The sequence below is a fragment of the Onychostoma macrolepis genome, chromosome 11 (assembly GCF_012432095.1).
Source record: "Onychostoma macrolepis isolate SWU-2019 chromosome 11, ASM1243209v1, whole genome shotgun sequence".
In the NCBI taxonomy this organism is placed as follows: Eukaryota; Metazoa; Chordata; class Actinopteri; order Cypriniformes; family Cyprinidae; genus Onychostoma; species Onychostoma macrolepis.
The window spans coordinates 10,416,577-10,443,890 of NC_081165.1; the positions used below are offsets into that span (position 1 = coordinate 10,416,577).

The 27,314-nt window shown below is 34.7% G+C and overlaps 1 protein-coding gene across 7 annotated transcripts in view; it reads left to right on the top strand.

Moving 5' to 3' along the window:
* Positions 1-27,314, top strand: part of erc2 (ELKS/RAB6-interacting/CAST family member 2) — a 52,565-nt gene that overhangs the window by 11,202 nt on the left and 14,049 nt on the right. For 3 of the 7 annotated variants that reach the window (XM_058791423.1, XM_058791424.1, XM_058791427.1), the window contains exons 4-14: positions 10,417-10,443; positions 12,940-13,377; positions 14,020-14,094; positions 16,360-16,515; positions 18,961-19,128; positions 19,332-19,499; positions 22,073-22,210; positions 22,756-22,896; positions 22,992-23,132; positions 24,575-24,610; positions 25,826-26,028. In XM_058791423.1, coding sequence (XP_058647406.1) covers positions 10,417-10,443; positions 12,940-13,377; positions 14,020-14,094; positions 16,360-16,515; positions 18,961-19,128; positions 19,332-19,499; positions 22,073-22,210; positions 22,756-22,896; positions 22,992-23,132; positions 24,575-24,610; positions 25,826-26,028 — 1,691 coding nt within the window. The remainder of the gene's footprint in view (positions 1-10,416; positions 10,444-12,939; positions 13,378-14,019; positions 14,095-16,359; positions 16,516-18,960; positions 19,129-19,331; positions 19,500-22,072; positions 22,211-22,755; positions 22,897-22,991; positions 23,133-24,574; positions 24,611-25,825; positions 26,029-27,314) is intronic. The other 4 variants (XM_058791426.1, XM_058791428.1, XM_058791425.1 and 1 more) reach the window with 2 other exon arrangements.

Consider the following 27,314-nt stretch of genomic DNA (forward strand, 5'->3'; position numbering starts at 1 on the left):
TCCTTAACCAGCATCATATATTTAGCATAAATTGTAAATTTACTTTACAAAATGCTTTTCTGACCCTCGAAGTGCATATTTTAATATATTTTTGCATTTAAAAGTTTAAACAAAATACACTTAATATATATATATATATATATTAATCAAACTTTTTGATCATATATTTAGACATTTTAAATGTTTTTGAAATTCCTTTTTTCCCCTTTAAGTACATAATATATTTCAGCATTTGAAATTTTAAACAAAATATATTTTTAATTTAATATTTTAATATTTTTAAATGTATTTAAATTTCTGCCCCTTGAAGTACATATTGCAATATATTTTGCCATTTTAAGGTTTAAACAAAGCATATTTTCAATTAATTTTTTTCATCATAAATATTTAGCATACATTTTTTATTTATTCTGGAAAAAGCTCCTTTTTTTTTGCCTTCTTTTTTATGCTTTTAGTATTCTGGACACTACAATAAATAAATACATTTTAAACTTGTTTGAAATCCATCCAACCTTTTTTTTCTGGCAAGAAAGAAAGTAGTAGTGAGCAACAGCCATTGAAATTGCAAGAGCAAAGATTTTAAGAAGATGAAAATCTTTAGGAAATTTTTTTATTATTATTATTATTATTCTGTACAAATCAGTGCTAAGCAATTTCAAGAATTTCCTTAGTATTATTTGCTGACCTTCAGTCTTATAATGTACACTAGGCCTAGTCCATCCATGTCCTCCAGCACGTCTGGACCTCAAGGACACTTGTGCATGTACTGAAGATACCGGCTTCACAAAAGGAGACACGGCATGCTGGATTATACAGCAGCGGTCACCAGACACAATTAGTATAAGGCGCACGTCATCACATGCTGTTAGCAGTGCTTCATTTTCACACCCCTCCTCGTGGCCACATGTTCCTGCTGTGATTCTGGAGGTGGGCAGGCGAAAGGTGGGCCGCGTTGATGCTGATCAGGGAAGGATCCTTCGTCACAGGGTATCACTTGGGATGCTCAGAATGCCATATGAAGCATACTGTGCATAGTAAGTATACCATGCCCAGTATGCAGATTTTATGAATGAAATACTCTTGACATACTACGTTTGCCAAAATGTGCAGAATGCAATTAGAGCACAGAATATGGGATGCTGCATTCCACAATGTAATGCTCTCAAGTTGACTTTTCCATTGCCAGAGTGCTAAAATCATTATTTACAGTAGACAGAATTGGATAAAAAAATCAAATTATTTAAAAGCTGATAAGTAGACGCAGCTCGCTGTATTAAACATGCATCATAGTGAGGTCTTGTGACAACAAACCGATTGGAATGTTTATTTTGCATAAAACCTACCTTTTCACATGCTATTTTAATTTAGATTAGGCAGTAAATTATATGGTATCATACTAAAAGAAGGCTTTAACTAGATTACATTGGTTTGCTGCTTTTAGTTGGTCTCCAGCCTAGTCAGACTGGTTTGTTTTCTGGTTTAAAAGGGTTTTGTCCATTTTTAGATAGTCAAGTTCAGGCTAAAATCGGAAAAGCATTCTACTCTTACTATTCTTCCCATATATAGTATGGCAGAAATACTGAGACTAGTGTACTATTCTGAATTCAGAGACCTTAAACCAGCTTAGACCAGCTTAGACCAGCAAACCATCTTAAATTGGTTTAGGTTACTTTTTCTCAGCAGCCTATTATTCCATTTAAAACATAATTTTGATTCAGTGCACTCAGAGTTGTGTATAGAGTACATATGCACTAGTGTTACATTTTTTTGAAAGATGTCTCTTCTGCTTGCCAAGGCTGCATTTATATGACCAAAAACATAGTAAAACAGGATATTGTGAAATATTATTACAATTTATAACTGTTTTTAACTTTTTTACATTTTTTCAAAATGTAATTTATTCCTGTGATGCAAAGCTGAATTTTCAGCATCATTACTCCAGTGTCACATGATCCTGCAGAAATCATTCTAGCAATGTTAGATCAATGTTTGATCAATGCTATCAAATATTAATGAAGCTTTATTTCAGAATTATTTGCTGAGCCTAAAGTTAAAAACCAGCATTTATTTGAAACTGAAATATTTTATAACATTATAAATGTCTCTACTGTCACTTTGGATTAATTTAATGCATCTTTCCTAAATAAAATAATTTATTTAAAAAAATCTTACCGACCCCAATTTATTTTTATTTTTTAAATGGGTAGTGTAAATACAGGGCATGAAATGCTATGCTTGATGCTTTTTTTTTTTTTTTTTTGTGATGCCCTTTAAGAATGAATTGTACTTTGCATGAATAAAATCATCTGAAAAGGGTTGTAATAATGTTGCTTGCGACCTTCCATTAAGCCTGGTAAATCCTTTTGGTCAGTGGGTCGAGAAAAGGTATTGATGTAAATAGACTAGCAACCTCTTGATCTTAATCTAGTTCTTCTAAAACAGTCCTCTCGTCTTAGATTGATGGTTTCTGTGCTGTTAATAGCTGGGCTTTGATGAATGATGATTGGGTACATCCGTTGGGTGGCTTGTGCATGGTGTTAATGGCTCTTTTGTAGCTCAGGACTCAGAGGCGAGGTGAACGGATGAGTGAGAATGTCCTCAGGTGTTATGGGCTAGTTTAGCTCAAGTGCGGTTGGTTATTTTTGAGGTCTTTCTCTCTCTCTCTCTCTCTCTCTCTCTCTATCTCTGTCTCCTCCTCTGTTTCTCTTACTCCTTTTTCTGCTTTCTCAATTTCTCGGCCCCGCGGGTGCCTGAAAGAAAGCCAATACAAAAAGGATTAGTGGGGGCTGACTTGTTTTTGATTTGTACAGTAACAAGATTTGATGGCCTGTGTTTAAACACGACGGTATCGAGGAGAATAATGATCCACACAGCATGTTCAGCATGACTGAGAAAGCTAATGGAAAGACAAGATTTAGGTCATGAATTTAATGCTTAAAATTAATAAACCGTGCTCACTTTCAGTCACCGCTTTTCTGTTGTCATCTAGCATCTCAGAACCACATCTCACAGTATAGTTTTTATTAATATTATGAATCAGTTTTTGATAAGCTTTCATTTTAATTTTAGTTGAATTATTTTCTATTTTCATTTTAAAGGGTTAGTTCACCCAAAAATGTAAATTCTGTCATTAATCACTCACCCTCATGTTGATCATCTTCGGAACACAAATTAAGATATTTTTGATGAAATCCGAGAGCTTTCTGACCCTCCAGCAAGGATATGACTGCATTCAAGGCCCAGAAAGGTAGTAAGGACATCATTAAAATAGTCCATTACATCAGTGATTCACCTGTAATTTTATGAAGTTATGAGAATACTTTGTGTGTGCAAAGAAAGCAAAACAATTACTTTATTCAACAGTTTCTTCTCTTCCGTTTCAGCCTTTGATGCACGTTCACTCCCTTTTTTTCTTTGAGCACAAAAAGTATTCTCTTAGATCTATAACATTACAGTTGAACCACTGATGTCTACTGTTTTAACAATGTCCTTACTACCTTTCTGGGCCTTGAATGTGGTAGTTGTGTTGCTGTCTATGCAGGGTCAGAGAGCTCTCAGATTTCATCAAAAATATCTTAATTTGTGTTCCGAAGATAAACAAAGGTCTTACAGGTTTGAAACAACATGAGGGAGAGTAATTAATGACAGAGTTTTCATTTTTCGGTGAACTAATTTTTAAATTTTTGTTAATTTTAGTTATTTTGTTTGTGTGTTTTTATGTTTTCTTAATGTCTATATAGTCTTAAATCTCTATATAGTTTATAAGTTCATATTTTATTTCAGGTTGTTATTTTATTACATCATACAAGTCAAAAATGAAAAATGTTGCAACTAGCTGAAATAAAATAAGTTTAAGATTAAAAAAAATTAATTGAAGTTAAAGCTTGTTTTATTTAAAGTAATAAACTGTTTTTATGGTTTCAGTTTTAGTTTACTATAATAACCCTGCACAGAGTGAATTTTCAGGCTTGCATGATGCTATCTTGTATAATCTAGTCCATTTTGTAGTAATTAGAATCTAACCTGACATTTCATGCTGTTATAAATCATCTAGGGCGTAATCTAATGCTATACAACCAGAATATTAGCATTTAAATGAACATGCTCATTTCATCCACAGTGCTAGCGTGGGTATGTGCTGTAATTGACACATGACTCTCCACAGAGCAAGTTTTGGCATCTGATCCAGAGGTCTGCGGAAGCTTATGGCTCTCATGAGATTTTTCTTCTCGACTACACTAAGCATTTTCTTCAAGTGTGATTGAGCAATTTAAAGCAGGTACAAAAACACAGCTGAATATATAAGTGAATCTCTGTCTACATTCGCAGAAGAACAATCAGAGGAAAGACAAAACTCTTTAAAACTGCTGGTCAAAATTATGTTTCATTAAGCTGTTTCAACCTATTTAAATTTTGCTTTATTTCAAATTATCCTAAAAAGGTTCCTCCTAAAGGAGTAAAAAGGCATGTCTTGCATTTGCAATTTCTCCCATTTTTCTGTGAGTGATCTGTCTCTTTGTACTGTTTCTGGCATGACTAAGCTAGAAGGGAATCATGGGTAGTAGCGAGTTGTCACGGCTAACAAAGTAATGATCTTCGATCGCATTCTTTCCCTGTTCAAACTAATTGCTAAAAACTAAATCCAAGGCACAGACACTGATTCTTTAATCAGTGATTTTTCGCCATGCATTCCTCGCTATTACCAGTCTAGAGCGGCGGAGGAAACTAAATAGGGATGGATGGATTGGTGAAAAGCACATTTGCGAGGGGAAGTAGTGGCCGGAGGGAATTAGAAGACAGATTAGCAAAACAACGCTCCATGATGGACGAGTGCAGAATTGAAAAAGAGAAGAAATGCAGTTTTATAGCCACTGATTTTTGTGAATAACGAGACTATAAATAAATGCATGTGTGTGTGTGTGTGTAGTGGGTGATTGTGGGGAAGAACATTAACTACAGTTGCTCCGGCACAGATTGTGGTTATTGATCTTTAGCATGTACTGCTGAGCAATGGTGTGTGTGCGTGTGAGTGTGTGCGTGTGTGAGTGTTTATTGTGTCCTAGCATGCAGCAGTGATAATCCCTGTGGTGTTTAGTGGCTTTGGCTATCCAAATATGAAATATTTCTTCTCTTTTTCTTTTTTCACTGCCTTTTCATTATGGTCCAGTCACAAATTAATAATTTTTAAAAATTACTTTTTAACTGTTTCCTTTTTCATTGTGGTCTAGTCACAATTGTATCATTATTTATTTATTTATTTTAATGAATATTTCTTGCTTTTTCATTGTGGTCCAGTAAAAATATCATTGTTTATTTATTATTTTTAATGAATATTTCAGCTGTTTTTCTTTTTGATTCCCTTTTCATCGTGATCCAGTCACAAATTTATCAGTTTATTTATTTTTATTGATATTTACAGATTTTTTTCATTCACATTTCATTGTGGTTTAGTATCAAATTTATTTATTTATTTTAATAACAGTATTTATTTTACTTTTATTGATATTTTTTCACTTACTTTTCATTGTTGTCCAGTCACAAATTAGTTCGTTCATTCATTCATTCATTCATTCTTTTCTTTCTTTTATTCGTTCGTTCGTTCGTTCGTTCGTTCGTTCATTCTTTCTTTCTTTTATTCATTCATTCATTCATTCATTCATTCATTCATTCATTCATTCTTTCTTTCTTTCTTTCTTTCTTTCTTTCTTCTTTCTTTCTTTCTTTCTTTCTTTCTTTCTTTCTTTCTTTCTTTCTTTCTTTCTTTCTTTCTTTCTTTCTTTCTTTCTTTCTTTCTTTCTTTCTTTCTTTCTTTCTTTCTTTCTTTCTTTCTTTCTTTCATTCATTCTAATATATCATCTCTTTTTCAATGCCTTTTAGGTCCAGTCACATATTTATCAGTATTTATTTATTCATCCTGTCCCTGTGGATGATTTACATTTAGTTTCAAGTGAGCAAGAAATCAAAATAAATACTTTTCCTCTCATAATATGCATTACTGGTCTTATTGTAAATGATTTCATGCATTTTCCCCTCCAAAGTAGTTATTGTCGCTATAGCCCTGTCACAGCATGAACATATGACCATGTACATTTACATATTAAGTTCATGATCCATCATGTTGAATGAAGTATGCTGGTTAGCTAATCATAAGAGGGATTAAAGGTACAGTAGCACAAAAATGTGTAACACATGTCTGAATGTGTAATTCTATTCAGGGAGATTGGAAAATAGTCATGTACAACTTTCTGATTTATAACATCTTGACTAACAATACAGGTAGATTTTTTTTTTGTGGAAAAAAAAAAGAAATGCTACAAAATGTATTGTTTTCATACTATTATTTATATCCCAGCTGTTGTTTTGGCTTTCAGTGTAATCATTCAGTTAGAGATGCAGTAACATTTACTGTGGTGGTTGACAGCCAAAGCCAAATATTTCCACATTTGTTCTGAGCTGATGGATGTTGTGCTGAAAGATGAAGCATCTGTCATGGGGGTGGATGTGAAGGTGGGTGTGTGTGTGTGTATATCAGCTGTTGTATTAAGATCTATGTGCCTGAAATTTGCTCTGGCTAGCAAGCAAAGATTTGAACATTCAGCTTGATTGTTCACTTCTCGAATCCAAGAGCTCATTACAGTATGAATGAATGAATGAATGAAAACCATGATAAAACCATTTGTACATAAAACCTTCTTATGTAAATTGCCAGATTTAGTTAAATACAATGGTTTTGTGGATTACTTAAGACATACATTTGTTCTGCTTGTGTTTTATGAATGAGGCATGTAGTGTTTGATTCAGAAAAATGCTAAATTAGCTCAGTATAACTAGCCAGCATAATCCAATTATTGTTCTTTAGATGCCTATTCCTTTGGATGTTATTTCTTCACATTTCTTGTGTACTACTAACTCTAGTACTACTAAATAATACTAAGATAAAGTGTTCCTTTTATATATTTTTTTATTATTATATTTTTATTTACGCCACTGTTTAGAAGTTTGGGGTCGGTAAGATTTTTTACGTTTTGAGTCTTTTATTCTCACCAAGGCTGCATTTATTTGATCAAAAATATAGTAAAAGCAGTAATATTATGAAATACTATTCGAAATAAAATTAACTGTTTTCTTTTAGAATATATTTTAAAATCGAATTTATTGCTGTGATGCAAAGCTGAGTTTTCAGCATCATTACTGCAGTCTTCAGTATCACATGATCCTTCAGAAATCATTCTAATTTGCTGATTTGAGAAACATTTCTCATTATTATTAATGTTAAAACTGCTTAATATTTTTGTAGAAAATATAATAAATATTTTCAGGATCTTTTGGCGAATAGAAAAATCAAAAGAACAGCATTTAATGGAAATTGAAATCTTTTGTATCATTAGAAATGTCTTAATGCATGAATAAAAGTATTGAATTTGAATGGCAGTGTATATGTTACTCCAAGATACTGTGCTACTATAATGACACCATGTCCAAAACACATGCAACATTTAAATGATTTAAATGCATTTTTTTTTTCTCTTTTAGATGTTTTAAACAAAGCATAAAGATTCAATATGCAGAGAAATTAAATTTGTCCACAGAATGACAAATTGACTGAAAAAATGTTTCTCTCTTGGATGCATGATGCTGAAACATTTGTGATAATAATGGGGGGTAATGAGTAATGAGAGGGAGAGGAAGTGATGTGGGCTTCCTCAGGGATGCTTTGGAATATTCCTGCTGCCAGCTCTCCTCCACGCGATACCCCCCTCCCCCCCTTTATCACGCGCTGCCGTATGGGATACATATTCATGGCTGCCTATGCTTCAGTGCGTCTGAGAGCTCCTCACACACACACAACATGAAAGTTGAACACTTCTGAATGACTCAGCTAACTCATACTCAGACCTCATGCTCTTAAAGAGACAGTTCACCCAAGAATGCAAATTCTGTTATTGTTCCAAGGGAGACATGAAGGTTAGTGAATGATGACAGAATTTTTATTTTTTTGGGTGAGTGGTCCCTTTAAATGCACGGGAACAGTAACCCCATATATCTCCGGTCGTAAGGAATGGAGTTTATTCTGGCCGCTGTTTTGCAACCCAGGGGATTGTGGCTCTTTGCAAACTGTTGTAATTATGCAAATGGAATAATTGGACCGTTTCCTTGAATTCTTTGCCAGCCAAGACAGATTATTGATCAGAGACAGAAAGAGAAGGAGGAGAGGATAAGGAATTGGGGAGGAGACAGATAGACAGAAGAGAAAGAGAGACAAATGTCCTGTGTCCTCAATAAACTTCCTGTCCTGAAGGAAACACGATCTATGCTGGGAAGAGTGAAAACAACAGAAATAGGGCTGTAGAAATAGAGAGTTTGTTTGGTCGACAAATTTAATTATCCAAAGTCTCATCTCTTCTGTTTTCAAGTGTGCCGTTCATATCTACACGTGCATCCGTAGCATTTATCTGGGATAAACGAGTGCACGTGTTTGATTTTATGTGTGTTTACTTGCAGTCGTGTGTGAATGTGTGTGTCTTTTTAAGGAGTCTGAATTAATTTGCTAATGTGCCTGCGGTTAACGCAGACGATTCCCTACAGCTGCATTCGATTCTTTTAGAGGTAATGAGCGCAGACGGCACGCATAAAAAAAAAAAGAGTCATAAAATCCAATTAGTTATTTTTAAAGACAGAATATTGGCACTGTAGTTACATTTATAAGGATGAGTGAATCTCACAAAACCTGCCAAGACCACACCCAGGTCATATTTGACACCTAAATCAAAATAAAGATATAAGAAATTCTATTTTTGCTTAAATACTGTGGGGCATTTTTTAAGATCATTCAAACTCAAACATGAAAATTATGCATTGCTGTAATTAGAATTTTGGAGCTAAACATAACTTTATAGAGAGAGAGAGAGAGGAAGAAAGGAAGGCAGTGCCTCCTCAAAATATTGGATGAGTACAAATATTATTTGTAGTAAACATTTGTAGTACAAAAATAAAACAATGCAAATATTACAAAATATAACATTAAAAAGTGTATAAATCACTTGTTTTTCTAAAGAAACATTGTCCAACAGTGACACCAGCAGGTAAAATTACAGCGGGAATCAGCGTCTGTTGTGCCTCCCCTGAGCCCATTGAGTTTTAACAGACCCCCTAAAGCCTGAGATGTGTTTGGTGGGGGGTAATTGAGAATGAATGAGGGAAAGTCAAGTGAGAGGAGGCGATGCCTCCTTCGTGGTATGATTGGATGTGACTGGTTATGATCTGCTGGATAAATCTCACCTCTTGTGTTCATGCGCGTTCACAAATCAGTCTGATTGAACAATATAATGGCATTAATAGGAAGACTAATTAAAAAAGTACAACTCACACACTTAGATATAACCACCTTGTTATGTCAAGAGAAGACTTAAAATGGCATGAAAATGTGATCTGTGAGAGTTTTTAGTGAGTAATCAGCTTTTTTTTTTTTTTTTTTTAAAAACAGTACAAAGTTCACTATTAAAAAGAAAAGCTGAACATACGTTTACGAACAATATATTTAAATTGTTACTGCCTTGAGTTATTATTTTGGAATAAATGTAAAATTCGTAAAAACATTAATTTCATGAGATTCATACTTGGCTTTAATAAATAGAATATTGATTACATTGTTAATGTAAAAATATAAAATATTATTATTATTTTTTTTCTTTTTTTTTCTGATAGTGTAAGTAATGTTTATTTAACCATGAAAATGTGACTATGATGTGAATTTACATTTGATTAAAAAAAAAAAAATGTGGACTTTTTTTCATTTTAAAACACCACCATATGCATGCCTGTATTTGTGCATTATGTATGCATCATCAAATATCAGACATACTAAAATGATGTTGTTTTAGCAGTTTGCATGAGTCCTCTGTGTTTATAGTATGTGTTTGTCTCTGTGTGAAGGGAATGTATAATGGCAGAAGTGTTCCAGCCCAAAACGGCATTTCTTACATAAGACTGAGTGCCCGTTGATCTGGAACTAAGGCAGGCTGGCACAAGCCAGCTCACACTTCACTCCTGTGTCTGAAACAGCACTTCCCTTCCCTCTGCTGGTCAAAGGAAGGCATTACAAGGCCACAACACAAATAAATCACAGCACATTTATCCTGTTTAATAACTGACATCTTTCCAGAATGATCATTCACATTAGCTTTATGACTTCCTCTGGTCTTTAATTGTATTTTCCATTGTCTTATGGTTTTTCCATTAGCAATGTGTTTGTATGCAGTGTCCTGAATGTAAAATGCCTCATTATTCTTTGTAATTGAATCCTTTGAATAATGCTATCAGTTTATTTTTGTTGTGTGTCATTGCTTAGTCCATCTCCTTCTGCACTCACTCTGCTGTTTCATTGTTTCTGTTTTGTTGCACTCCACAATCATGCAGCACCTGTTGGACGCCAGGAGAACAAAGGTTTGTTGTCATGTTCGCCACCGCTAAGCGTGTGCAGAACATGGTACCGCACGCTTGGCGTCAAATGTGTCCCTGATCTTTAAACAAAACCAGACTGTACCTTAAACCTGATCCCTGGATTCAGATCTCATGGGTTTCTTTGAGTGTTGTTCTTATCTACTAGGGATGCACAATAACAGCGATCAGTATCAGCCAATAGGATTTCTAGTTGTGTTGGTCTTATTAGGCCAATATCGCAAGCAGATTTTATTTTATTTTGATTATTTTATTCCTTTATTGTATTTTTTTTAAAATTTATTTAAGTTTACATTTTAATTTCTAGGTTTCAACCAGATTTCAATTACCATTTTCAATGGGACATAATTTTACAATGTTTTTAATGAAGAGCAGGGTTATGTTTGTATTATTTTAAACTATCATAGCATTTAGCAATATATAAATTATTAAATTAATATATGAAATAATTATAAATTATTTTTCAGTTTTAAAGATTAGTTTAAGTTTTAAAAATGTTATTATTTGCTTTTGTTATTTTTACCTGTTCGTTTTTAATAAATATTTTCATTTAGCTTTAACTTATTTATTTATTTTTGTTGTTGTAGTTTTAGTAATTTTAATGTTAATTTTATTTCAGTTTGTTGCCAATGTAACATTTCAAATTTTTTTTTATTTTTTAATCTAATATTTTAAGTTCAATTAACTAAAATGTTTATGTATAATTGACTGAATTTCAAAAAAATTAAATTAAATAAAATTAAACAGGCGAAACGTAGATTTCATTGGCAAGTTGATTTAAAAAAATTTAAACCAGTGCATCCCTACTAGCTTGATCTGAGGCCATTTCTATTTTAATTATCACTTTTAAATGGATCAGATCATTATGTAAGGACAGCCTCAATAAGGAACATTTTCCCTTATTTTCTTCTCCATGTTCCTTCAAGATAAGCTAAGGCGGCGAATAGCCGGGCCTTTCTTTTACTAAAATCCTGACCAAAAGCATGCCTGTGATCCTCGTCTGAACCTGTTCTTCTGTCAGAGTTGTGTGTTCTGTTTGTGATAGCACAAGGATGTGTAATGATCTAAATTTCCTGACATGAATGTGGATTATCTGATCCAGTTCTGGGCCCATATACTCTCTCATTCTGCCGAAGGCGCCACATGTGCCACGTAGACCCGAAAACCCCATTATCTTGTGACTATTTCTAGCACAGTTTTTTTGTCATTAACCTTATTTAAGGAGTTATTAGTTAGTGTTTTCTCAAGAGAAACCTTATCCTTTCCTGTTTCCTCTCCTAGAATAGACCTCACTGTGGTTTTCCCGCTGTATCCTTCATTTGGATTCCTTTACTAAGATATACATCCAGATATTGCTAAATTGGCCAGTTTTAGCTATTAAAGATTAACCTTTTAATATTGATCTCACTCATAATTAACAGTCAAATGCAAAAGAGAAGTCATTGTGAATTATGAATACAAAATTGAACCAGTTAATTTGTACTCAAACCAGGTACATCGCAGCAGTGTTATAGGCTATCAATTCTAGCCCCGCCCACAGTGAAATTTAATTGGTCCAAATCAGTGCTGTTTTAGTATTAGCCTATGTGTGTGTATGTGTGTGTATATATATATATATATATATATTAGTATAATAGTATTTATTAATATTTTTAATTAGCTTTTATTTTAAAAGTTTTCATTTTAATTTCAGTTAAAGTTGAGCAATTTTGTTATGTGCTGTTATGTTTATTAGTTTTTTATTTCAATTTTAGCTAGTAGTTTTAGTACTTTAACTTAATCTTATTTATTTTAGTTGACAAGGCAACATTTATAATTTTCATTTTTTAAGTAAAATTTTTTAATCTGACATTTATATTTAATTTTATTACCTTATTTAAATGACCAAAACAGTTTTTAATAGTTTTAGTTGAAGTTTTAGTAATTTTGATATGTGCTTTGGTCCGGTTCATTAGTTTTGTTTATTTATTTGTTTTATTTAATTTAATTTCAGCTTAAGTTTTAGTATTTTTAGTACTTCAGCTTAAACTTATTTCACATGCCAAGGCAAAATGTCCAAATTTTAATTTTTTAAGTTCAGTTTTTAATCCAACGTTTATATTTCATTTTATAACAGCTTTATTTCAAATCAAATCAAATAAATAAATAAATAGTGTCGTTTTATTTAACGACAAAACTTTTTCCAACATCAATTACATTCTGATTGGCTTTTGTCACTTTTCAGCTTTTAAACTTTCCTGAAGGACAGAAAAATAGCTTGATGCTGGAAACTTGTCGCCCCACACCTGGTTAGGACACAGTGCAATATGTCTATACATCACAGTGAGGTCTAGATAACCTTTTTTTCCAAATCTAACCTAAAATTTCTGATATCTAAAGATGGGTTTCTGAATGGGTCTGGTTCAGGATACCTTCTGATTATTGTCTACATGAGGATCCCAGTGCCTGCTATGTTAATTTCTGCTTTTGTTTCTTCTTCAGCACCTCCAGTTGACCATCCAGGCCCTGCAGGATGAGTTGAGGACTCAACGCGATCTCAACCATCTTCTCCAGCAGGAGAGCGGGTCGCGGGGCAGTGGTGGCGAGCACTTCACCACCATCGAGCTAACCGAAGAGAACTTCCGTCGGCTCCAAGCCGAACACGATCGTCAGGCCAAAGAGCTCTTCCTCTTGAGAAAGACACTGGAAGAGATGGAGCTGAGGATCGAGACGCAGAAACAGACGCTAGGAGCCAGAGACGAGTCCATAAAGAAGCTGTTGGAGATGCTGCAGAGTAAAGGACTTCCCCCAGCCTCAGGAAGAGCGTCAGATGAGGAAGAGCAAGAGCGAGCCAGGCGTATCGCAGAGGCTGAAGCTCAGCTGGGACACCTAGAGGTGATATTAGACCAGAAGGAGAAGGAAAACATCCATCTGAGAGAGGTATCAGTTTCTACTCAAACCTTTGGCTGAAAGTGGAGCATGCATGTCACTTAATAGATGTAAACTTGCAAAAGGAATCGCAAAAATAAGTGTTTTCAAACATGTAACACATTCAAAGCAGATTTTAAGGGCAGAGAAATATAGTAATTCAGGAACAGTCTCCATGGAGCAATCTGAGGTTAAGTGGTTTGCCATCGTAATAGATAGATAGTCAGATGCAACTAAGACAATAACAGCATATGGTCTCTGAGTCATCTAAACCCAAGAGAAAAACATGAGGAGATCCATGCCAGCGCTGCTGCAACCACACAGATAATTCACTATGAGCTCAAAGAGAACAAAATGAAACAAAACAAATTTCAAAGAGTGAAAAACATCAGAATGCAGATTGTAAATAAGATTTTTAGAAGTAAGACATGTTAACGGATTGACATAATTGCTCTCTGATGTTTTGGGTTGGTTTAAGGTAGGGCTACATAATGGATTTTAACTTCACACTATAACAAGTAAAAAGAATTTTGAAGAAAAAAAGAAAGAAAGAAAGTTGTTATAAACAAGAACACATTTATTCTAAAGTGTATAGCTCAATTTTTGCGTTATGTGTTTGTTATTATGGTGATTATAATCTTTGTTTTTCTTTAGGAGCTTCATCGGAGAAACCAGCTTCACCCAGATCCTGGAAAAACTAAAGCTCTTCAGACCATCATAGAGATGAAGGTAAACATCTGTGAATGCTTCTTATATAATATATAGGCTACTATACACTGAATGACTGTTCCTGTTCATACTTTTGAGTCCAGTAAGATTTTTTTAAATAATGAATTTAAGAATGCAATTAATTGATCAAAAGTGACAGTAAAGGCATTTACAGTCAAACCAAAAATTATTCAGACACCAGATACATTTTTGTTATTTTTTACTAGTGTGTGCAGGACACTGTAGTTCATTTATGTAGGTGAGGATAGCAAAAGTGAACTGCGACATATTATTCTTCATACAGTGGACTGCCAGTAAAATTGATCAAAATTTGGGACCAAAAATTATTTAGACACTTTGACCTGACCATATTTTGCTTAAGTGTCTTTCTTTAATTGCTAATGCAACCTTTTTACATCACAGACTGAACAGAATTAAGCATTGCTTGGTAATTGTTTGACCTAAATTGGTATTATCTAATTGTGTACTTAAATTTAACAGCTGGCAGCTATTCGATCTAATTCATTACATACCTTTCTATCAAAGTTATCTGACATCATCAAGATGATTTTGTTCTGTCACAGTTTAACTCTGAGTCATATTTTATTACCATTTTCTAAACTATAGCGAATTAACTGTGATAACGTGAGAAATGTTGAAGGTGTCTGAATAAATTTTGGTTTGACTGTATAATGTTACAAAAGTTTTCTCTTTCAAGTAAATGCTGTTAATGTACTGTATCATGGTTTCCAAAAAACATTAAGCAGCTTTTTTAACATTGCTAATAAGAAATGTTTCTTGAGCAGCAGATTAGAATATTAGAATGATTTCTGAAGGATCATGTGACGCTGAAGACTAGATTTAGATTTTTATTGTATTTTTGACCAAATAAATGCAGCATCGGTGAGCATGAAAGACTTGTTTAACAAATAATTAGCATTGTCATTGGAGAGAGTAGTTGTATTTGGCACGCTCTGGTTAAAGAATAGGCTCAAAAGGCAAACAGAAATGGTCCAGAAAGACAAGAGAAATGTCTGATGGCAAAGCCACTGCAGCATGCTGCTTAATGGCTGAATGAAACAGTAAGTGGGTTTGTGCGCTCACAGGCAGAGCAACTCCTGCCAGCAGAAGCATTACACACCGCTCTAAAAATAAAGCATGACCTCATGCAAAGCACGCACACACCCCTCGGGTCCATTCTGATTGGAGCTAAATATTACCCAGAATTCACCACAGCATCCATGTGACACGAAAAGCAAAGTGATAGACTCCAATTTAAAGTGCAACTTCGCTAATTTGACTGATGCATTTTCCTCGAATCAAAAACCGCAAAAGCCGCACCACCTGTACTTGTTTCCATTGCTCTTTTAACCTTTAGCATCACTGGTAGTGTTCTCTCGCCCCATTGGCTGAGCAGGGATGCTGATTCTGGTGCCATGGGAACAGGTGGAGTTGTTTACAACACATAGAGCACAAATGCAGGCGTGGGAGAGGATGACAGAAAAGAGAGCAATGTGATCTGTTTGCTTATGTTCTGAAGATGGATATTATCTTTCATAGCGCCACAAGGTATAATGTTACATTGAATTTAAATATTGAAGGATTTAGAGTTCAGACCCTTCAAAATATTGACGAAAAACCTAAGGAATTGACTCTCTGTGTGCAATATGCGGGAAAAGGGATGATGGTTTTCAAAGGCCTTGTATGAAAATGGTGCCTATTGATGTCTGTGAAAACAAAAAGATGAGAGAGTGAGTGAGAAAGAGAGCGAGAGAGAGAGAGAGAGAGAGTGGACAGGAAGGGCGGGTTACCGGAGAGAGCATGCGAGAAGGAACAGTAAACGTTCTCTCATGTCTGAATGGGAGATGGACCATAGCTAATGCCAAAGACGTTGTATTATTTATTTAAAAAGCTGAAAGAGCTGCAACGCTGCAACTCTCTGTCTCGCAGTCCAAAGAGGCACACGCTCAGCTCGCTTTCCCCGAGCGCCTCTCTCCGCCCAGGCTGGATGTGCGCTCACTACTACCAAATGGTGATTACATGCTGATCCATTAGCATGAGAGAGACAGATTCTGCTTTGGCTGTGCAGCAGTACTGCAGCTACTCACTGGCGATGCTGCAAGACGTTAGAGTTTCGCATATCCCTGTCTTCCTCTTGTTTTGATCCCATCTGTTGGGAATTGGGTTTGGCATGCTTCCGTCCGTAGAATCGCACCAAAGTTGTCATACTAGCTTAAGATGATGGAGCACAGCGTCGCTAATTTTTCTACTAAATTGTTTATCCAGGACACCAAAATTGCATCCCTGGAACGCAACATTCGGGACCTGGAGGATGAGATACAGATGTTAAAGGCGAATGGGTTGCTGCACACGGAGGATCGAGAGGAGGAGATCAAACAGATGGAGGTCTACAAAAACCACTCCAAGTTCATGAAGTCCAAGGTAAACTTTTTCTTCAAGGAGTTTAAACTATAAACCGATAGACACAAAAAAATCGGTGCGTTTAGGTAAAAATGCATCATTTTTATTTTTATCTATATGTTGTTTTTTTTAAAGGGATACTCTCATGTTGTTGTAAACCTGTATGCTGCTATTTAATTTATTGAGCAGAAAAGAAAAAAACGGCAAAAATCATCATAAAAAAAGTCCACACAACTTCCACACACAGTCTTCTGGAAGCCATGCAGTTTGCATGAGAAGCATACCGAAATGTAGGTGATTTGAGCAATTTTTGGGAGTACACTGTTCCTTTAATTATTGCTAGCAGCCTGAAGATGTATATTTTGGCTTGAAGCTTGTCATTTTACATCATATGAACAAGATTTCTTGTTTAAAGTAAACATGAAATCAATATTGACCCTACTTACTTTCTTAATAAATATTCATAATTTTGTTTTGGATAATTTAATTTGAAAAGGTTTGTCTCTGTAATGTCGCTTTAAAATGTAAAAACATGCTTTGTCACTGAAACAACTGTCCTGTTCATGTTTTTCAACCCCTCCACTGCAATTGCGACGTTGCACAATCCAATCAATTCTTGATGGATAAAAGTTACACCCTAGTTTTTTTTGTTGTTTTTTTCACTTTGAATATCATGTTTCTTGTTAACGAAAGGAAATGGGTTGTGAAAGCTGTTTCATATTTACTTTAACAGTAAAGATTTTAAAAATCTGCTATAATATCAGTGATATTATTCAAAATTTCGCTATCAGTCCATACTCAGATTAAATATTACGTTGAGCTTCTTTCATAGAAATAAATGTGTCTTTTCTGAAATGTTTAATTGCAGTAAAGGGTTTCCAGTGTCAGAGAACATCCTTGCGGATGTCTTGCGGAATTGTAATGATAGGTTTGCTGAGTAATGCTAGAAGTAGCAGTATTAGAGTCTGTAGTCTGTGTAAATATTTCTCACGGCTGTGCTGACTGTGTTTCCTGTCAAAACACTTCAGTGTATTTGGTATAGGTTTATTAGAATTTCTTCCCTCACAAACTTTGGCTGAATCACAGTTGGCAGTGCCAGTAAGTCTACCACGCATTGCATTGGGCACTGTGTCTAGAATCATCTCGAAACAATACATTGCATAAGAGGTTGTGGGTAGTTTTAGCCAAAAAAAGCATGCATTTGTACTTTTGAAAAAGAACCGGAAATAGTATGCTATGCAGTATTGTTGTTGTAAAACTATTAAAAATGTTTTCGCTAATTGAAATGAAGGTGAAATAAAATAAAATATAAGTTTTAGATGACAAACTTCAACTTTAAAAAATAAAACGACTAAAATTAGACTGAAATATAAATTAAATCTAAACAGAAATATTTTTAAAAAGCACACAATAAAATTACTAAAACTGAAAGTAAAATTATTTTGAGAACTGAAAAAATAAAAATACGCTAATTCTTATTAATACATTAATTATGTTTATTAATTATAATGAATTATTGGTAACACTTTACAATAAGGTTCATTAGTTAAACATTAGTTAATGTATTAACTAACATGAACTAACCATGAGCAATACATTTGTTACTGTATTTACTAATCTTCGCTAACGTTAATAAAAATACAGATGTTCATTGTTAGTTCATGTTAGTTCACAGTGCATTACCTAATGTTAACAAGATTTTAATAATGTATTATTAAATGTTGAAATTAACATTAATAAAGATTAATAAACGCTGTATAAGTGCAGTTCATTATTAGTTCATGTTAACTAATGTAGTTAACTAATGAACCTTATTGTAAAGTGTTACCGAATTATTCATATCAATAAATACTATACTTGTATATATAAAAAAATACTAAAATAACACTGCCACTTTAACAAACAATGTACAAAGGTTTGGGAATGTACTAATTTTACACTTGCATAATAAATATGACGGATGCATATTGGGATTCTGACTTTATTTTTTATATGATATTTTAATCCACATGCTTTATTTGATTTGCACCGCCCAATCAACTTTTTTAACTGGCTTGTTTCTTAACAGAAAAATCTCATATGTTAGTGGATGTTTGTGCACGTGTGCGTGGGTATTATTTTGTGTGATGTCTTTGCTGTATCTAACATGCTCGTGAATAAGCTGGGGGTTTTGTTGTGATATTTATAGAACTCGTTTCATCAATAATTGATATGGCTGATGTATATTAAATGGGGATTGCGTTCTGAAATCCATCTTTTATGTGAGGAGAGTACAGATGTAGAGAAGAAAACTCCCATATTCATTTCAGCTTTCCTATTAAAAAACATAGCTGATTAACACATTTTATGACATGATTCATTAAAAATATCAGTTGTCTAGATACTCATATGTACTAAATGATTTCCCTGTCCTATAAATAACAGAAGATTTTCTTTCTCTGTTCCCGCTCTTTCGGTCTCTTTCAGATTGACCAGCTCAAGCAGGAGCTCTCAAAAAAAGAGTCGGAGCTTTTAGCTCTGCAAACAAAGCTGGAAACTCTGAATAATCAGAATTCAGACTGCAAACAGCATATTGAAGTGCTCAAAGAGTCCCTCACTGCCAAAGAGCAACGCGCTGCCATCCTACAAACAGAGGTTAGAATGATTTTTATTTTCTATTTTATTTTATTTTTCTATTTTACTTCTTTATTTTTATTAACTCCTTGTCCCTTACAATTCTGTGTGTTATTGTAAATTATTTTATTTTAATGGAATTTTTTATTTTTTATTTTAATAAGCACTTGAAGACACATCTCACGAGCTTTACATGAACTCTTTGCTCATGGTGTGTTGTTTAGGTGGACGCTCTTAGATTGCGTCTGGAGGAGAAGGAATCTTTCCTTAATAAGAAGACAAAGCAACTGCAAGACTTGACAGAGGAGAAGGGGACACTGGCCGGGGAGATCAGAGACATGAAAGACATGCTGGAAGTCAAAGAACGCAAGATAAACGTCCTGCAGAAGAAGGTAAATCTCACTCGGGAATCAAAGGTCAGAGGCCAGTTTTCATGGGTCATTTAGAAATGATTGGGGTCAATACTGATGAGCAGTACCAAGAAGAGTGTGATATAAACCAGAGCAAGGGGATTTGAAAGCCTGTATCTGTAACAGATTTAACTAAAAAAAAAAACCTATATAGTGTTTTTGGTGAGGTATTTTAGAAAATATAAATATGACAACTCTCTGAAGATTTTAGCATGGTAATGGTTATGACAATGTTAATGTATTTGCTCTTGGCGGAATAGATCTGCTACGCTGCTGCTGCTGTTGGTTATTGCTGTAGTTGTAGATTATTGCTGCTGCTGCAAGCAAGTATGGGAACTTGCTACTGCCAAAGCATACGATAATATGATGCTGCGAGTATTTAAGACACACTGCTGCTGCACAAATAGCATATAAAATAACCTGTAGCAGATCTATACAGGTGGAGCTGGGGAAGGTGGAGGTTTTCAGAGGAACTCTGAAAGCGTCCCGCTAAATGCTCTAGTGCTCTTCTTCCAACTGCTTTTTCATCTTTGCCCTCTTCTTACCATATCACCACATGCCTTGCTGGGCTCTTCAGCCTTTTTTCATGTTGTTCAGACACCGGAAACATTTCAAGAGTCAAAAAAGGCCACAGTCTGCTTCAAACCGTATTTAACTTCTGATCGCTTGCTCTTTGTGTTGGTTTGATCCCTTATAACTTATATTCTAAGTCACATTGCAAACAATCTGCTGTATGTCTTCCGGTAGTTCCTTTTGCCTTCAAAACAGCTTAATTTGTTCTTGAAACCCCTTCATACAGCTCCCTAACAGTGGGTAACGGGATATTGCACCATTCATCAAAAAGAAAAGCGGCGGGATGAAGGAAGTGAAATCTAGCCCATTATCTGACCATACAGAACATCATCAGGCATAAATATTCCCACGAGATGCCGCCCATACCATTAGAGACCAACCGCCATGGTTCATAGTCAGCAATAGACATTGTGGGCTGAAACATCCTTAGGCTTCCTTCAACACAAACCCGTTCAAATGGAAAACAAGGTGAAAGATGAACCCAAAGACCATATAACTTACTCAGATGCCCAGGTACTGTGTCCGTTACACTAGGTTATCCATCTTTGTAAAATGGCCTTGAGTACATACAGTTTGTTTGTAAGATGGCCTCTAGTAAATGCAGTATACCTCCGTTCATGTCAGTAAACACTGACTTATTAATGTTTCTCATTGTCAGCGTCATCTGTTGTTATTTGACATTTGTCCTTGTTATTTTGACAATGTTTGTTCACCCTTTTACAGATTAAAATGATATTTTTGTGACCGGTGCACCTACAGTTTGTGGGTATATTTGCAATTTGTTTCATATTAAAAAGCATTTGAGAACTATTTAGCAGGGTTCTTACAGCATTCAACATAGCACGACCTTAATTCAAATTTAAAGGGATAGTTCACCCAAAAATGAAAATTACCCCATGATTTACTCACTCTCAGGTCATCCTGGGTGTATAGGACTTTTTCTTTCAGACGAATACAATCAAAGTTATATTAAAAAATGTCCTGGCTCTTCCAAGCTTTATAATGGCAGTGAATGGGTGTTGATATTCAGTAGTCCAATAGACGTCAGAAGTTCATCCATCATAAAAAAGTGCTCTGCACGGCTCCGGGGGATTAATAAAGGCCTTCTGAAGCAAAATTGCTGATAAAAATATCCATATTTAAAACTTTATAAACTGTAATCTCTTGCTACGCCTATAGAATGGCTTGAGGTTGGGGTAATTTTCATATTTGGGTGAACTAACCCTTTAAACTCTCTTTCCATGTGATTTTTAAAGATGAAGTATGTAATTTTAGCACCCCTAGTGGTACCAACTTGAAGTGCAGTTCTTGATTGTTTGAATGAACAGGTTTTGCTAATACAGTGATGCAGGAATTAGTCCTAAAATGAATTCCACTGTTCCAAAGTCAATGTTTTTTTTTTTTTTAATAGCTTTTTGATTAAATGCCTGAAATAAGGCCTGTGGTTAAAACAAGCTCAATATATTTTCATATTTCATTGAACAACATAAAATACATCAGTAATACCCAAACCATGATTTTTTTAAAAAAAAGCTTTTAAGTTTTTATGCTTTAAATGGCAATTTCTCACTAGTCCACTTTTTACAGCCTCATTGTTTTTATACTTGTGCTCTTCCAAACTATTCTAACTTTAACTTTCGAACAATATTTTAAATAAATATTTAAACAGTTGACGGAAATCTTAGTAGCGGTGACATTGAAGTTATGCAGCCGTGGTGTAATTCGTTTATAGCCTAACTTTTTACTTCGGGCAATTGTATTTAGGCTTCAGAATTCATAACAGTTATGTTCATTTGTGAAGATTATCATGCTGAACAAAACATGCAAGAATCTTTTTAAACTTCTGTTGGTCACAAAACTAATTTTCTGCCATAATCCAAAAGTCAATGGAAAAATCCCATTGGTTTTTTGTTGAGTTTGCAATCATTTATTTTTGATGTTTGCTAAATCCACACTCGTTTTATCTTCTTCCTCTCTCTCAGATTGAGAACCTTCAGGAGCAGCTGAGGGATAAAGATAAACAGCTCGGGAATCTAAAGGACAGAGTGAAGTCTCTCCAGACGGACTCCAGCAACACTGATACTGCCCTCGCCACACTAGAGGAAGCCCTGTCTGAGAAGGTACCAGAAACGGTCCCAACCATCACAAAAGGAAATGAAAATGTAGAGCAGAAACAAATAAAATCAGAGCTGCCTCATATATGCTGATTTAGGTGTTTGGAGAATATAAAATGAAGTTCAGAGTTCAAGAAATTGCCTTCGACAACAGACTGTGCATGACACATTCGCAGTATTTTAAAGTTAGGAAATAAATTGTACCTGCTGATAGCATTGTTTATTTGCACATACTGTGTTGTTTTAGCACCTGATTCTCTAAAGTAATTATGCAAATCAGGTAACAAAGAAAACATGGCCAAAAAACTTCATTAAATACAGCACATTTCTCAGCATTCAGGCCAGATGCTCCAAGTCTACCATGATCTGGAATACTTTAGTCGGATTGTACAGCATTTTTACGGCAAGTTTTAGAGAATTTACCCGCTAATCTGTGAAGAATGAAGACATTTACAGACATGTATTGATAAACCTTGAGTGTTAGGGAAGTGGAAATTATTTTAGCATGCTCAATTAGCCATGAGTTCAGGTGAAATGTGTTTTTGTCACAGGAGCGAATTATCGAGCGTCTGAAAGAGCAAAGGGAGAGGGAGGACCGAGAGAGACTGGAGGAGGTGGACTCATATAAAAAAGAGAATAAAGACCTGAAAGAGAAGGTGAACTCTTTACAGGTGGAGCTAACAGAGAAGGAGGTACGTCAATGATTGCATGTGTGTCCGTTTCAGTTGTGTTTCTGTGAGTTTTTGGTGGGAATGTCAGCTCTCGTCTCGTCTTGCTCTTCCTCCAGTCGAGTCTCATAGATTTAAAAGAGCACGCCTCTTCGCTGGCCTCGTCAGGTCTCAAGAAAGACTCCAAACTCAAGTCCCTTGAGATCGCAATCGAGCAAAAGAAAGAGGAATGCAGTAAACTGGAGACACAGCTGCAGAAGGTATGATTTTCCTTCTGACATCTTGATCATTCGATTTTGACCATTTTAGGTTTACCAGCATAATTTGTTGACTGTGGCGCTTAGCCGATTGACAGGAAGTGGTTGTTCCCCTGTGTGTCAATTTCAGAATCTGTTTTGTCAATAGAAAATCCACATTTTTGTTTTCATATATTTTTAGTTATTAAACATTGTGTATATTAGGTCTAAAATATGACTTGATTTTGTCATTGTTTAATTTGAGCAATTATGTGTATAATAATTATTTTCAGAATTGCGCTGTTTTCTTCTATTATGTATATATATATATATATATATATATATATATATATACACACACACACACACACACACACACACACACACATATATATACACATATACATATATATATATATATATATATATACATTATATATAAGCGGGTACATATATATATATATATATATATATGTTCAATATAATATACTACCTTTCAAAAGTTTAGGGTCAGTAAGATTTGTTTTTTTTTTAATGAAATTATACTTTTATTCAGCAAGAAGCCACTAAATTGATCAAAAGTGATGATAAAGATTTTTATGTTGTGCTTAAATGCTGTTGTTTTGAACTTTCTATTCAATAAAGAATTCTTTTAAAAATGCATCACAATTTCCCCTAAAATATATTAAACAGAACAACTGGCAGAACAGAACAACTTTTAACATTGATGATAAGAAATAAATTACATTTTAAAAAAATATATGAAAATACTTTTTAAAAGACCAAATCTTTTTGTACAAAGGAGTTCATATACTCAGTGTCACAAATTTGCTGATTTGATTGGTGACAGTGCAAAATATTTTTTCTATTTCTGTTCCATTTTGAATAAATCCCAGGTTTTCGCTGTATATATTCTGGCTGTATATAAGCCATCGGCCACCTTGCTCTAAGAATATCTGCATTTTTAAAACCGATATCAATCAACCTGTAATTGCTACCACTGGAATTACTTTCAATGATTTAGCCAGTTGTGTCATTGAATGTGTTTTCTGCATCAGCTTAATGGTCACTCATTTTAGAGGGCATCATGGGAACTTTATGAAAGTAGTGATGAGTTCCTTTCTTTGTCTAACTTCTCTTATTTGACAGTAGCTACGTCTCAAAACCTAGTGAACTGCCTACCTAAATGGCATTTTTGGGTATCAGAGGTGCATAGTTCAATTAAAATGTTTGAAATCTGACTATGTTGATCAGAAATGCTTTTTTGATAGGCAATTCACTTTGATTAGACACTTAGTCGGTTTCTTTTTGTTCTTATGTTGCTCTCTAGTTGTTTATATTCTCCTGTGTAGAACATTATCATTATCCTGAAAGAAGAGCTAATGATAAAGCTTGTGCTGTTTTACTGAGTCCCTTCATCCTCCTCCTCCTCCTCATTTCCCATGATTCCCTCCTTTGCAATGTAGCAAGCAGAGCAGCTGTTCAGTCAAATGAACAATCCCGTAAGTGTCTCTCTGGATCTGTACTAGCACATATTGAAAACATGAGGACACTATACTCTTAGTTTCTTTCTACTTCAACTTATAAGAATTCAACCCTGCTGCTTTAGAAAGAAGGGGATCTAATTTATGGTCTGATGAACTTTACAGTTCAGGAACAATACAATATGTATTTTAGGTACAGCTTTTAATTATTATGGAAAATGTCAAGTCAAATATATGGAAGTCTAGCTATTTTTGGTTGTATAAGTAGAGTTCTGCAGGATGCAGCAGTTGTAGGTTATTTAGAGGAAATATAAATAATACATAGTAAATTGTGCAATACAAAATTAAATGTAAATGTAAATTTAATTAATTTTATTTATCTAAAACATTCTTCCTTAGTTCGGGTGCAATACAGATCTTTTCAGAATCTTGCATGTGCATCCTGTTTAACATGTTTATTGTTTTTATCATATAAACTGTGCATAGCAACAGCAATGAGACAAAACCAACAGGATTGAAACAGAATTAATTGGGATTCAAGGGCATTCTGTGAAATGTGGAAAAACTGTATTGTTTCCTCATGCTTCCAATGTTTACTAATCTGTTTTTGAAATTAATACCTAGATACTTGAACACGCATATGTCTGAAGGCAAACGCATTGCAAAGAATTTTACCACTGAACCATGGAGCTAAAATCCACATTTGCATGTTGCGTTGCATGTTCCTCTGTCGTGTGTGTTTCCTCTCATGTCATGTGAATCTGGTGTCAGCTTTGACCTGTTGCGACCTTTGGTTGTATGACCACATTATCTTGGATTATTTATGTTGTCGCTTTCTTCAACTTTGCCTTGTGTGTGATCCATTGTGCATTCATTTTCAACATGCCAATGTAAACTGTGTTTCAGAATGCCCACCCACAGTGTTTTAATAATTAAGCAAGGCTGCATTTCAATATTGCTAAGAAAATGATGCATAACTGCAACTTTGTTTGTATAGTATAACTTGATCTCTTGTATTCTGTTTCAACTGCAGCAAGACAAATAAGTGCATTTAATCTTATATTTAAAGCTTGGCTAATTATCTGCTTTGTGGAGCCCTCTAGTCTGCAATAGTGGTGTATGCACTGGAGTGGCATTCCGAACTGGGAATGCTTCTGCAGGAATTTTTGATTGACTGAGACTGTGTGTTTTAACTGGTTTCTGTGGTGATGCCTTCCCATGATCATCATACAGAAGGCTCATGATATGGAGGTGCAGCAAAGCTCACGTGGGAACCCTGAGTATGTGGACCGGGTCAAACATCTGGAAAAGGAGGTGTCCTTCTACAAAGAGGAGTCCAGCAAAGCCCAGACCGAGGTTGAGAGGTTACTGGAGATTCTGAGAGAGGTGGAGACAGAGAAAAATGACAAGGATAAGAAGATCGCAGAACTGGAAAGGTGAGAAAAGCCACTTATTTACTTTTTAAATGCTTTTGAAAGTGTGAAGTCAACTATACACTACCAGTCAAACATGTGGACACACTTGACTAAATTCATTTTTGCATTCTTGTGCAAATTGTGTTCTTATGATCTTAAAAACCTTATAATGCATACATATGTGTATATAGTACAATAAATGCACAGTTTTACTTCTTTTTTTTTGGCCAGTCCGTTTGGCCAGATAGTGTAACATGCAAGCATTTCCTTACAAAACTAAAATTTTATTTGAAAAAGTGTTTTTTTTTTTTTTTTTTAAGAATGATTTTGGCCATATAGTGTGATAGTGTTTCCGCCACGGGATAAAATAATAATAATAAAAGGTAATTGCAACGTCCTCACATTTTTTCTTGCAATTCTGTGTTTATATCTCACAATACTGATTTTTTCATGTTATGAGTTTATATTTAGAAGTTTTCTCAGAATTGCAAGAAAAAAGGGCTGAATTGTGAAATGAAGACTCAGAATTGCAAGAATAAAAGTCAGATTAGTATTAGTAAACAATGAATAAACATTAGTAGTGTTACTACTAATGAATTAATTTTATAAGATTTGACAAGCTGAAAATATTTTTGATGCCTGCACGAGTTTCATAAAGCAGCATCAAGACAGAGTCCTTGTTTTGCCGTTATCTTGAGCTTTGACAGCATCAGTTGACAGTTTCTACTGTACTTAATATCAAATTCTGCTGGGGTGTAACATCAAATGCTGATGTCGAGAGCCGTTTTGTTACTGATGCAGTACAAACCATGCCGTACTCTCAGAGCTGCCGTCAATTATACATCTCCTAGAGGTGAAATATGATGATGGTTGCAAATATTTATGCTGTTTCCTGGAATCATGCATTCATGAGGTCATCAGTATTCTGTGTTTCTGACATGCTCTGAATGTTGATATGGAGCTCGTGTTTAGTGGTTTAGCCTCTATCTTCATGCGCTGTGATGACTCCTGCTCCCGACAGATCTGTGTGTTTTGGCATGTTCATGTACAGCTTCCTCCATATCTCTTTTCTCTTCTTCTAAATTCTTGTTTAGTTGAGTAATTCATCTAAGATATCAAGTCCATGCTAGTGTTGTATGTTCAGGTTGTTCATCATCCAAAATGGATGTTCACACTAACAGCAAAGTGACTAAAAAAGTCATGAAAGTTTCAATTTTATATAGGCAGTAATACTAGTGGAAGTGGAAGTGTACAATGTAATATAATACTAAAACTGTCTAATTTTAATATATATATACTGTATATAT